General features: G+C 36.5%; 1 protein-coding gene across 1 annotated transcript; it reads left to right on the top strand.

The window, feature by feature from the left end:
• The first annotated feature begins 395 nt into the window (after positions 1–395).
• LOC112192013 (protein CHROMATIN REMODELING 20) lies at positions 396–13,676 on the top strand. Its single transcript, XM_024331520.2, has 26 exons — positions 396–553; positions 1,149–1,286; positions 1,430–1,492; positions 1,615–1,710; positions 1,789–1,881; positions 2,604–2,794; positions 2,889–3,129; positions 3,957–4,070; positions 4,883–4,966; positions 5,244–5,783; positions 6,418–6,707; positions 7,044–7,134; positions 7,203–7,418; positions 7,860–7,979; positions 8,180–8,346; positions 8,535–8,676; positions 8,863–9,012; positions 9,099–9,154; positions 9,250–9,550; positions 10,515–10,641; positions 10,845–10,906; positions 11,535–11,761; positions 11,903–12,106; positions 12,554–12,632; positions 12,718–12,971; positions 13,085–13,676. The coding sequence occupies exons 2-26, from the start codon at positions 1,152–1,154 to the stop codon at positions 13,470–13,472; spliced, it is 4,431 nt and encodes a 1,476-aa protein (XP_024187288.1). The 5' UTR covers positions 396–553; positions 1,149–1,151; the 3' UTR covers positions 13,473–13,676.
• Positions 13,677–14,059: the final 383 nt, after the last annotated feature.

Below are 14,059 nucleotides of genomic sequence, written 5' to 3'. Positions count from 1 at the left end.
AAAATACCCAAATACTTGAATACTTGCATACATAACAATCTATTATTGAACGGTAAGACAAACTCAATAGTCAAAACACAATAATAAAAATCTCTCCTAAACTAAGGTTTAATATCGGCCACCCAAACAACTCATTTTCAAAACTCAATGTCATATGATCCTTATTATTTTATCAGCAAAATACCAAAAACACCCGTAATACTCGAACACTCAGAAACGCAATCAAAACTATTATCGAACGGTCACACAAACCTAATGGTCAAACCGCTGCACCCAGTCCCTCCTCCATAAAACCAAGGCTTTGCAGCACGACCAAGAGAAAAAAGCGAAAAAGCCCCATAAACCCGGACTCTTTACCTCATTCGGTTAGTCTAATTTTTCTTCACTTAGGGTAAAATTTTCACGTCTAGGATATTCCTTTATTGGTTTTGGGCTCCGAGCTCATTCAATTCAAACCAAGTTAAACAAAAACAAGACCTATTTCTGCAAAAATAGAAAAACAGAGACGAAGCCAAAATAGCAAGGAGGGAAAACGACGCCGTGTGCTATTCCGGTAAGTCACTCCCCCACTTTCCGTCCTTCTTCTCCGATTAGTCCCCTCACAGAACGACGCCGTATTAGTCCTCACACCAACCCTATTCGAAAAGACGCGAGCTTTTGGTTCAACTCTTATTCATAGTGAAATTTGGATTGAAATGTATGCCCGTTCTTGCTTAAAGTAATAATCTTTGAGTTTGGATTCGAGGTTTTGGTCATTGGTGATTATAGAAAGTTGAGAACTTGGGAAAATTTTCATATAAGGTTTTGAAGCATTGTTTTTGGATTGAAATGTATGCCTGTTCTTGGTTAGAGTAATAATCTTTGAGGTTGAATTCGAGGTTTTCGACATTGATGATCATAGAAAGTAGAGAACTTGAGAAGATTTTCAGGGTTGGAATTTTCATATAAGGTTTTGAAGCATTGCTATTGGATTTTTTGAGTAGAGTTGCAAGCCTTTTTTTCTCTCTTTCTTTACTTCTCCTTAAGATTTCAACTTGTTAAACTGACTGAGGTGGCTGTGTTCACATTTTTGGTTTGCTCCTAAATTTTGCATACTGTTCGGTTTTGTTTGAGGCTCACTGTTTTCGGGTTTGTTTGTGTTGGTGTAGAGAATGGAAGAAAGCCATGACGTGGTGGAAGATGTGGAGAGTGGTGGTTCTAGTGGTAGTGATTTGGATTCTTTTATAGATGATTCAGAAGTTGATGAAGTATCGATATCTGGACAAGATGACGGTTTGCATCTCGAGGCATGCTATGAATCTTGATAATCTTTTTTCGGCTGTATTGTTTTCTCTCAATTAAGTTGGGGACTGTTTTCGTGGCTGATATTGGAAAAACATGAAGCCTCTCTTTTACGATTACATAATGCTGTTTCATCGTTATTATGCAGGAACCTTTATCTGATAAAGACATTGAGGAGCTGATTGCTGAATTTTTGGAGGTTGAGAGTAAGGTATCATTTAAAAAAAAAAAAAATTATTTGTTGGCATTGATTTCCACTTACCATATGTTCACACACACAGATATAGAAAAGATTATATATATGTTTGTAATTTAGTTCTATGCCCAATTTAGGCTGCAGAGGCTCAGGAAGCGCTTGAAAAGGAGTCTCTTGCCAAAGTGGAGACTGAAGTTAGAGAGGAGCTGGCACAAACTCTTCACGGGAATGATGTTAGTACTGCTCAATTCAAATTTCTTAGTGTGGAGTACGTTATCTTTATCTCGCTTAACATGTTCTCCTTGTCACAGTTGGAAACAGCTGTTGCAGATGAAATGGCTACTTTAATAGAAGACTGGAAAGCTGAGCTCGATGAGCTTGAGACTGAGAGTGCTCATTTGTTGGTCTGCTTCTTTCTTCAATTCTGAGTAAATCTTTGCTTCGTAATACATTTCAGAGCTGGCATGTACTTTGATGTGATAAACTTTTACTAAAAGTACAAATTGGGGAGAAAGAAATATTATCATTTCTCATTACATTAGAATACAAGCTGGATATCAGTTTTTGCTAGTTTTCCTTCACATTTGGTTTCTAATGTTTGTTAAGGTTAAAACTTGTAACAGTATGCGGTGCATAAGAGCATGTCAAAAATTTGTTTACCCAGTGAGGGTACTAAATAAAGATTTAGAACCTCCAACTTTGTGGGATATTAACTAAACATGTTTATATGAAAGCTGTGGAAATGTCAAGTTATAGATATGTACTTTTTCTCTAATTTACATCTGATCTCCATAAACTCTTTGGTTGAACTGGATTGGCTTGTTTGCATAACTTGAAAAATCTGAAACTTGAAAATGTGTTTGACAGTTTTAAATATCTTATTTTAATACATAAGCCCCTGTAAATGCTTAAGTTTTGTACTAGAGGAACATCTATTTTGGTAGGTAGTGCTATCTTTGATGTTGTAGGACTTTGCTGTTTGGTTGATGTGCTCTATTTTCCCATCTCATGTTTGACGACTTCAATATACTTGTTTCTTTTAAATCTTTAATACTACGAAGAAACATGTTTCTATTTATTAATATTTTTTTTCCGCTCACTTTCATCTATATTTTTCTCTGACTAGGAACAACTTGATGGGGCAGGCATTGAGCTACCAAGCCTTTATAAGTGGATTGAAAGTCAGGCTCCTAATGGTTGCTGCACCGAAGCTTGGAAAACACGAATACACTGGGTAGGAAGTCAGGTGAGTGGAGAATTTACCGAGTCAAGAGCTGATGCTGAGAAGTATCTTCAAACGCACAGACCTGTAAGAAGGTATAGTCATCACTTACACCCTTTTAGCATTGTCGATTCGGCAATGTATGAACTATGAAGTTGATGGTACATGAATCTGTATTCCTGGACTTAGGAAACATGGTAAACTATTGGAGGATGGTGCTAGTGGATTCCTGCAGAAAAAACTAGCTGAAGAGGGGAGCAAGGATGTTGCAACAACTGAGGTTGATTGGTGTTCTCTCAACAAATTATTTTCTGACGGTGCAACTAAGGATAGCGCTTCATTTGGAAGCAAGCACTGGGCTTCTGTTTACTTGGCTAGCACACCGCACCAAGCTGCAGAGATGGGACTTGAATTCCCTGGAGTCAATGAGGTGACTAATATTTCTGTTTACCTATTCTATGGAATTCCTGTATACTACCCTCTTGTCACAAGATAAGTATGCTTGAAATTAAGGGTTATAAGTTCACCTAGGTTTAATCAATCCATGCACCATTGATTTTTTTTTTTTTTTTTACCCTGATGTTCATTTCCTATTCTAATAGTGTACTCCAGTGTTGGTGATGTTTTAGATGGCAATGCAGTATTTATTTAGTTTTTATTTTAAACCTGTTGTTTTGGAATTTGGATATTGAAACACGCATCTTATGTTAGCAAGTTAGTTAATCATGTAGCATAACCATGCCTTTTCTTGACTATATAAGTAATATTCTTAGAGTTTGTCATTCGGTTTGTGGCATCCAAGCTTTTTGTCCTCGGTCTTGGTGTTTTCCCTTTTCTTCATATAGTCCTGACAAAACATATATTAAAAGGAGCAGCCATATCTTTAGTGCTTCCTTTTTCCTTTTTTCTGGGAGGTCAAATTACAATGACTTTTATTTTTAAAATGGCATAGTATTTTCTGCTGAAAATAAAAAAGAAATAAAGAAAAAGAAATTCAAAGATCCGCCATTCGAGGCCTAAATGAGGGTAAGAAAAGGTCCTTCAATGAACTATATGATGGTGTTGATGTGTGAGTGATTCAAACAAGTCCTGTCTGAAGGTCACTACTAAGAGAATCCTTTTTTATGGTTTTAATTGTCTTGAGTTTGATGCTTTTGTCACATAATACTAGTTCCTCCAGAAGCTACCCGCTGCTACTGATGCTCAATTTTGACTCAGTTAGGTCTTTCAATGAGTTTTTGACAATACTTTTGCCAGGTGGAGGAGATTGATGACATTGATGGCAATTCTAGTGATCCATTTGTTGCAGCTGCTGTTGCAAATGAAAGAGAACTGAATCTCTCAGAAGAACAGAAAAGAAGTTATAGGAAGGTAAGTAAGTCTTGTTCATAATTGATGTTGTAATGTTAAAAACATCCTTGCGTACTCTTTTCCACCCTTTTAACTAAAAAAATTCTTTTTTATTTTATATATTTATTTTTAAGATATATGCATATAAGTGTGCATATATACCAGAGCCCTTCCACTGAGGGATACGCACTGGGGTCCCACCCCGCACTGTTAGTCAGCGTGTTCTAAACACTCCTCACTTTAAGTCTCCATTTTAAGGATTATCATAGCAAAAAGAATCTGCCAATACAACACCATTTAACCTTTGATTATCATAAATGATCTTTCAAAGTTTACTTAAAGTACCATGACTTTTGATGACAACTAGACGTTGAAATGACTTCTGATTTGGTTATGATCATCTTTTGAAATTTGAATGAAGACACAGACGACAGAGGGTTTGGATTATTGAATTACAATGCGGACCGGACCCCACAAGTGACAAATGAGATTCTTTAGTGAAAAAGGTTCAATAGGCTTAGTTATGTTATGTCTTACACCACGAGTTAACATGATTATTGGTCTCTTGTCAACGTGAAAGGATGCGAACTTTTGATCAGATTAGTTGGTGATATCATATTACCTTTTTACTGCTGTCTAAGGCTAGACCTTCTTATAGATATAGCTAGAAAGTTGATTGACATTTTAGTATCAGACTATCAGGCCTGATATGATGATATGCTTGATTTATCTTTTTCACCATTAGATAATTACTCCTATACTGATGTTATACTTAGTCCTTTACATTTTTCTTCATCTACCACAAACATTCTTTTTATACCTGTCTATTAAAGGTTAAGGAAGAAGATGACGCAAACATTGATAGGAAGCTTCAAGTTCATTTGAAACGGAGGAGACATCAAAGGAGATGTAAACAGGTATACTGCACATGTGTTAAACTCCTTGCTTCTGGTATTTTGACTTGCAGTTTAGATCATCTCTGTCTCTGTCTGTCTGTCTCTCTCTCTCTGTAGTCCATCTTTTATAGCAAGGTCTTCTATAAAAGTGTACTTCATACAAGCGTACACATGTAATTTTATATTCTATATGTAGCCAGAAAATACTTGCCCCGTTGATTGAGTCATAGATAATTCTTGCATTTTGGCATACCCTTGACATGCAGTAATGCTAATTATATTCTTGTGGTTGAATCAGGATGTCAGTCAGAAAGAAGTTTCCCCAATTGATCAAGTGATACAAAGCAACATGGGCCAGTCTTTCTCAATGCTTGACTCTTCTACTGGTATCTCAAATGGGAAAATTGATGAAGATGGTGAAAACATTTGTAACACAGATAATGAGGTTGAAGGCCAAAATTTGAAGTCTGCCATAATGAGTAACGGTGCTCCGCCGGCCCCTGATTCCACTGAAGCCAGAGGGTCCAAGCGTCCGAATGAGAGCGAGGAACTAAACATTGACATTAAGAGGAATCGAACTATAATTATAGATAGTGATGATGAAGCTTCAATGAAAGATACTTTTGACTGCAACATGATAAAATCTGAGGATCATTCCTATGTGAAAGAGAATATCTGCAGATCTGGAGATGATGGTCTCACATCACATAGTCTGAATAAGATGCTCCGTTGCACAGCTTGTAATAAATTTTCTGCTGAAGTGCGCTCACATCCACTTATGGAAGTGATTATTTGTGCAAATTGCAAGTGCTTGTTGGAAGAAATGATCCATTTCAAGGTATGGGTATCAGTAACTTGTATGCTTTCTGTGAACTATATTTGAACAGTTTGTGCAATTTTGTGTGTGTTAATCCCGGTGATAGAATACATGAAATTTAATTACTGATCTTTGCTTTATGACTAATACCTGATTACTGGCAACCAAAACTATCATTTCTAATGTCTGTATATCTTATATCAGAGATTCCTCTCTCTCTCTCTCTCTCTCTCTGGAGATATGTGTGTGTCTGTGTATCTTATATTAGATCTCTCTCTCTCTCTCTGGAGATCTGTGTGTGTATGTGCGCGCGCATATATATCCATTCATAATAGTTTACATATCTATCTACATGTATGCCTGCATGGTGTGTGGTGAAAAGAGCTCAAGGGTGAATGTGTTGCTCATTACCAGCTCTTGTCTTGTTTGTCCAATCAGCAATATGAACTATTGCTTCATGATAGTTTATGGCTTCAGACTTTGTGACTGTATTCATCAGAGAAGGGTTACCTAAGAAATATGGCTTTCCATTAACTTTTATTTCTTATGGTTCAACTGAAAAAGAGAAAAGGAAGTTTGCTCTTATATTTTAATTTGATTTATTTACTTTTGAAAATAAATGCTAGATCTTTTATTGACGTACAAAGGTGTGCAGGATTCTGATTGCTCCATGTGTTATTGTGGGTGGTGTGGGCAAAGCAATGATTTATTGAGTTGTAAATCTTGCACGATGTTATTTTGTACAACTTGTATAAAGAGGAATATTGGAGAGGAATGCTTATCCAAGGCCCAGACCGATGGCTGGCAGTGTTGTTCCTGTTGCCCAAGTCTCATACAGACATTGAAGTTACAATTTGAGGAAGCAATGGGATCTGGAGATTTGATAGTTTCTAGCTCTGATAGTGATTCAGATGATTCAGATGCAGATGTGGATGTTGCTATCAGGTATATTCATATAACTATGATGATGTCTAATTAAATCAATATACTCCTCTTTGAATGTCTTTCTAGAATTCATCACTACTCTCTCTCTCTCTCTCTCTGCGATAGGATTCCTTTCATTTTGCCTGGTCCCTGCTCCATAGATGCTTTGAGAATGCATGTAGATAGTGAATTGACAACGTGTAGTCTTGGGACCTAATGGGCTGAAAATGCCATCTTTTTATTCATTATTCTTTAGACTTTATGTTTAATGTTTGCATTTCAAACCATTGGGTGAGCTGTCTGTCTTAAGCATTAGTTCCTTTCGCTTTATAGTGGTTCTAACATTTGTAATATCAGTTCTAAGAGGAAGAGAAAGAAGAAGATACGAAGGATAATTGATGATACCGAATTGGGAGAAGAGACCAAAAGAAAAATTGCGATTGAAAAGGTACTTCTTGTATTTGTTGATTTTGTCACTTCAGGCATAGAGCTAATTTTTTATGACCGTCTTCTCAGGAACGTCAAGAGCGTTTGAAGTCCTTGCAAGTACAATTTTCTGTCAAATCTAAACTGAAGTGCTCTGCTAGCTATAATGGGAATATATCTGAAGGTGTTAGTGCTGAAGTCATGGGTGATGCATCAGCTGGTTATATAGTGAATGTTATGAGAGAGAAAGGTGAAGAACCTGTGAGAATTCCTCCAAGCCTTTCATCAAAATTGAAGGCTCATCAGGTTTATTTTCCTTAATCTTTGAACTACATAATGGGTTTTCCTCTATGAATTCCCTTCATTTTATGCTAAAACTGAGAACACTGATTCTTAATTTCATTAATTTTGCAATACTAACTTTCATCTTAAATTCGACCATTTTGAAATTTCTGCTACTTTCAAACTTCCTCATCCACATGCTTTATAATTGGAGAAAGGAGATGAAAATTTCAACAGCTCCATTCATTGCTCTCTTTATATCAGCTTATATGTTACCACGTCCTTGTAAAGTTGTTACTATTGCTTATACATATCTATAACTTAATTTGAGCTTCTTAATTGTGACCTCGGGTGAGTTTTCTGTTATTGCTTCAAATGTAGTAACTTTCCATGGAGTTTTGTCTATAGTGTCTCGGCCCTTTTTACACTTTGTAACATCAAGTAAAGATTTGATCTGTATCACAGATTACGGGCGTAAGGTTTATGTGGGAGAACATCGTACAATCTATCAGAGAAGTGAAGTCTGGGGATAAAGGGCTTGGTTGTATTCTAGCTCACATGATGGGCCTTGGTAAAACGCTTCAGGTATTACGCTCCATCTTATTCCCAAAGATGTTATTGTTGGTGTAGGTGCTACTTTTTAGATAGGTTATAGTGCATGTGGTAATGACCCTGCAGCCTAGTGGCATAGCCATTTTGGAAAATGCGAGGAGATGCCTCATATGCTTTTGCAGGTCTTAGCCTTTCATTGGGTTGATGCATAACTTGTCAAGTTGCTTTTTCAGGTTATTACTTTTCTGTATACTGCAATGAGAAGTATCGATTTGGGATTAAAAACTGCACTTATTGTCACTCCTGTTAATGTGCTGCATAATTGGCGGCAAGAGTTCTTGAAGTGGAGACCTTCAGAAGTAAAGCCTCTTCGGATCTTCATGCTAGAAGATGTGTCAAGGTTTAATTGAACATTTTATATTTTGATATTTTAATTTTATAGAAACAAAGGTATTGTTTATAAAAGTTGAAAGTTACTATTTGCTTAGCTGTGGACAAGAGGTACAGAAACTAGGTGAAACCAAAATCTTCTGAACTTTAACAACAACCTTCTCTCTAACCACTTGGTATCCTTGCTTTGCATTCCAGGGAGAGGAGACTAGAGTTGCTTGCAAAATGGAGAGCTAAGGGTGGTGTTTTCTTGATTGGCTACTCCGCTTTCAGAAACTTATCCCTTGGAAAGCATGTGAAGGATCGGAACATGGCTAGAGAAATTTGTCATGCCTTACAGGTTGGTTGAGGTTAACCACTAAGTTTGTATTTGATATCTTTCTTTTGTATGTGCGAGTTGTTTTCTCTTCAACTTGGTAGTCCTAAGCTAAAATTTTGGTATTTAATCATCTAGCATATAAGTTGTTCGAATATATGCAAGTTGTTTCCCAAGCTTGTTTCTTATTGTTACATTTCCAACTTTCAGGATGGACCTGATATACTTGTTTGTGATGAGGCCCATATTATTAAGAATACCAAGGCCGATGTAACCCAGGCCTTGAAACAAGTTAGATGCCAAAGAAGAATAGCATTAACTGGATCACCTCTTCAGAACAATCTCATGGAATATTATTGTGTATGTTCACCTGATAGCTGTTCATTTGACCATTTCTATAAAATTACACACCCTCTTGATTCCTTTGAATTTTTAATTGATTACAGATGGTTGATTTTGTAAGGGAAGGTTTTCTTGGAAGTAGCCACGAGTTTAGAAACCGGCAAGACTTTTTCACTTATATATCTTGTTTTCTCTTGTTTATTGTTCTTGTTTCCTTTTATGACACATCTTAATTGTGCATAACCTTATGTGCAGCTTCCAGAATCCCATAGAGAATGGTCAGCATACTAATTCAACTGTGGAAGATGTGAAAATCATGAATCAGAGATCGCATATTCTGTATGAACAGTTGAAAGGATTTGTTCAAAGAATGGACATGAGCGTGGTGAAGAAGGACTTACCACCTAAAACTGTCTTTGTGATAACTGTGAGGCTTTCTCCCATACAGAAGAAATTATACAAGAGATTCCTTGATGTGCACGGATTCACTACTGACAAGATTTATAATGAAAAGATGAAAAGAGGTTTTTTCGCTGGCTACCAGGCCTTAGCTCAGGTATATTACTTCTGTTAAGTTCCCAAGGTTTCATTATCTACAGATAATGACAAGCACACACTGTTGCTCAATTGCACACATTAATGTATGGGAAGGCATCCACCCTATTCATTTGAAAATATTCAATCACCATTTTTGAACTAGGGTTTGAAAATTAAAATAAAATTGTGTCAACTGTATAGTTAACCTTTACCAGAAAGAGTTGAGTAGTTTTTTCTTCCAAGTATTAACAGGATCAGTCATGATCACTCGGTCACGACTCACGAGGTGACCAAGGATTTTGTGCTCACTCACCCTTGGATTTTATCAACTTATCAAGGGTTGAGATTAAAATAAAACATTTGAAGTGTTTTAATTTCAAACCTTGGAATTCAATCTGAGGACGGGTGACCACAAAATCCTTGGTCATCTGGTGACCAGGTGAACACTACTCTTAAAAGGATAGTTAAACTAAATGCATGGAATGCTTACTTTTTTTTATTTTGTTTTCTATACAAAGATGTCCCCTTTCGTTTCAAACATACCTTTTAATGATTTACAACTTGTGAAGAATATGAATGTGATTTGGAATTTGGTAGGTGAGAATGAGAATGTGAGATGATTGGTTCTAGAACTATTTATCAATCGGAACCTTGTCTAAATTTGGGTGGAATCAGACAAAACTGTTATGGTCTGTTATAAAAAAAATAAAGAAGAAGAATACTTTAATTATCTTGGATTTTGCTTTTCCATGAAATGGTTGTTGCGTTATTAGGTAGTGTTGGAATTCTTCATAGTTGTCACTTAAGGGGCATGCTCTAAAATTTACTAGAAATTTACAGGTAAAAGGTGAATGCAATTTGTATGCAAGTTCTTTATGTCTGGCTGGAAGGCCTGTATATGTGATATCTATTAGACTAGCTCATCATGCTTCTTTCTTCATGTAAAGTGTTATGTAATGAAAAAAACTTTTTGTCTGTAGTAGATATGGAACCATCCAGGGATATTGCAATTGAGAAAAGATGACAAAGACTATGTGAGGCATGAAGATGGTGTTGAGAATTTTCTTGCTGATGACAGCTCTAGTGATGAAAACACTGACTATATAGGAGGTATGGTTTTTACGTTTTGTTGTTCTGGTTTTTGCAAGAGTTCCATGGATGTTCATGGTATTGTCTTGATAGTATGCATTGAGACTGCATGGCATGGCCGTTTGCAGTTTTCTTTATTGTTTTAAATGTGTGCGCAGACATGCCCACCTATACCTGACTATATTCCCAACAGTGTGATAATGGTGGCATATCTTTCTTGACAGAGAAGCAAGGGAATGTCAATGAAATTTTGCCAGGAAAAAAAGATGATGGTTACTTTCAGAAGGTATAGGTTTGGACAAACTACACTGACACTCAGATGGTAGTCTTTTGCACTTTATTACTTTTTCATTTTCCATTCATTTGACTTTATTTATGTAAAATAAAAAATATGGAATAAACACTTTACCGAAAAAAAAAAAAAATCGGGGTGTTTCAGCTCCATATATTGATTAAGAAGAAAAATATCCTCATGGATCACTAGCCAAAGATCTACTGCATAATTAGTTCCTTTGAAATATACTTTAATTCTCCAGATCCTCTAAAGTAAGATTTTTTTACTAGCTATTTAAATAAACTATTTTTAACTCGAGTTAATCCACTCTCGAGCCTAGGAGCCTAGGAGCAATAATTTTGGTTCTGCATTAGCCAGTTTCTGTAAAAACCAATGCTAATAGTTACAGTACTTTGTCCCTGAGATTATGCATTAGAAATCGATCCACCCAAATGGAAGCCTGTTAAAGTCATTAACTCATTATGGTATGTTGCGTCTTTTCAATAGGGTGCTGAATTTCAATAGGGTGCTGAAATCTGTAAGCTGTTGATTGAGAAGAGTTGCAATAACTGTATTCATGTTGTGTTTTTTCATTTTTGGTTGCTTTAAACACAATGCTCATGATTTATTGCCTTTTCAGGATTGGTGGAATGATCTCATCCATGAAAATAATTATAAGGAGCTTGATTATAGTGGCAAAATGGTATTGCTGCTTGAAATTCTATCTATGTGTTCTGATGTGGGTGATAAGGCATTGGTATTTAGTCAGAGCATACCAACTCTTGATCTGATAGAACTTTACCTTGCAAGATTACCTCGACATGGGAAGAGATGGAAGTTTTGGAAGAAAGGAAAAGATTGGTTTAGGTTGGTATTATCACTTTCTTGCATTTTCCAAAGTGGGACATTACTCATTACCTATCTATCTTTTCACGCTAATTGATATAAATGTAAATGGAAGAACAGAGTTATATGCATCTTTTACTTATTTCTTTTGTTGGTCTTCAGGCTAGATGGTAGAACAGAGAGCTCAGAAAGGCAAAAACTGGTTGAGCGCTTTAATGATCCTGCAAATAAGAGGGTGAAATGCACTCTAATTTCCACCAAAGCTGGATCTTTGGGGATAAATCTTCATGCTGCTAACCGTGTAATTATAGTTGATGGGTCTTGGAATCCAACCTATGATCTTCAGGCTATCTATCGTTCTTGGAGGTGCGATTCCTTTCATTCTTTTGTTTGGTCATTTCCTCTGTTTTTTTCATAAATAGCTTCATATTGCATGAATGGTCTCAATAACATTATAAAAAGGTACTTTGTATAAATTAGAGGGGGTGCTGTTTGAGGTTTTAAGAGCCAGAATTATGTGTATGTAGTAGGACAGCAAAAAATTAAAGGCTTTAAGGTTTTATTTAATGTGTAGAGGGCTCAAGTTCACTATTCATTTGTAATGGATAAAAAAATAGAGTGAAAAGGCAGGGCTACAAATGGTGTTGTGTACTTTGTTATAGGTAGAGTTGGGACTTTATGGTGCTAGAGTGAGTAACATTGAGAGGAAGTACTTGCAATTGGCAGGCTATGTTTTTCCGTTTCACAGAGCTGGAAATCTTTCCAAAATAATGTGACATATTTTCAATGATATGTATGTTTTCTTTATTTCAGGTATGGCCAAACAAAGCCGGTGTTTGCTTACAGATTGATGGCACATGGAACTATGGAAGAAAAAATTTATAAGCGTCAGGTAATGGGAGAACAAGATTGACTTAATTATATATATTATGGTTTTTGGCTGAATGATGTTCTAATGAAGCAAAAATGACAAACAGGTAACAAAGGAGGGCCTGGCTGCAAGGGTAGTGGATAGACAACAGGTACATAGGACAATATCTAAAGAAGAGATGTTACATCTTTTTGAGTTTGGTGACGATGAAAACCATGATGGGCCTGAGCAAGATAACAGAGCTAATCAAAGTATCACTGGTTCAGTCGAAAATTTGCCTAAGCACGGACCACATCTTTCTCATGGAAGTTGCGCTTCTGACAAATTAATGGAAAGATTAATTGGCAAGCATTATCCGAGGTATGTTCCTATGTTCATTCTTATTTTAATCAGCATATGTATTGATATATATTGGTTGCTCATTTATGCTTTCGACAATTGGAAACTATATCGCTTTCTCCCTTTGTTTTCAGCTGGATTGCTAATTTTCACTTACATGAGACACTATTGCAAGAGAATGAAGAGGAAAAGCTATCAAAAGAAGAGCAAGACATGGCTTGGGAAGTATACCGGAAATCATTTGAATGGGAGGAAGTGAAGCAAGTTCCTGTCAGTGAATCTGCAGTTGACCAAAAGCCAGAGCCAGCTGCATCAACTGTGAACTCGCCTGCAATAGAGATGAGCAGCCTTGCAGAATCCAAGGTGAGGGATACTTATGTGCAGCGGAAATGCACTAAGCTTTCACATGTGCTGACCCTTAGAAGTCAAGGTACAAAATCTGGTTGCACCACTGTGTGTGGGGAATGTGCTCGAGAGATTAGCTGGGAGGGTTTGCATCAAGAAGGCAAGTCTGCAAAATGAACAACAGTGCCCTTAACTTTGTCTAATGTGAATTCTTTGATTCTATATTGCTGCTGCTGTGAATATTCTTTTTTGGTTAGACAGCTGCCATAAGTCCAATGTCCTTTTGAACACACTCTGAACCATTCTGTTTATTATTGTCTTGTTTAAGGACAAACATAAAATAACTTTGGAATGAACATAAATTAACTTGAGAGGGAGAGAGATTTGATTCTGAGAATGGAGAGTAATGTGTGTATTTCATTTCATTCAAAGGAGGTATTTATAGGGATACATTTGGAGTAAATAATGATACAACTTGATGGTATCTTCATTTGTAGCCTCATTTTGTGGCATCTCCATTTGTAGCCTCATTTTGTGGCATCTCCATTTTCAGCTCCACATTGTGGTTGTGATGATGAAGATTGCCACACTTGTTCCCCATTGGCATAAAGCTTGACTCACAAGTCACTATACCTAAAATACCTATCTTATACATGACATAGACATTTTATACTATGAACAATACAACATGTTTCATATATACTACAACACTCCCCCTTGGATATTTCATGTTGATAGTATTTGTCTAAGTCGTGCGCTTCGAA

Source organism: Rosa chinensis, chromosome 3 (assembly GCF_002994745.2).
Source record: "Rosa chinensis cultivar Old Blush chromosome 3, RchiOBHm-V2, whole genome shotgun sequence".
In the NCBI taxonomy this organism is placed as follows: Eukaryota; Viridiplantae; Streptophyta; class Magnoliopsida; order Rosales; family Rosaceae; genus Rosa; species Rosa chinensis.
This window is presented reverse-complemented; position numbering and strand designations above follow the sequence as displayed.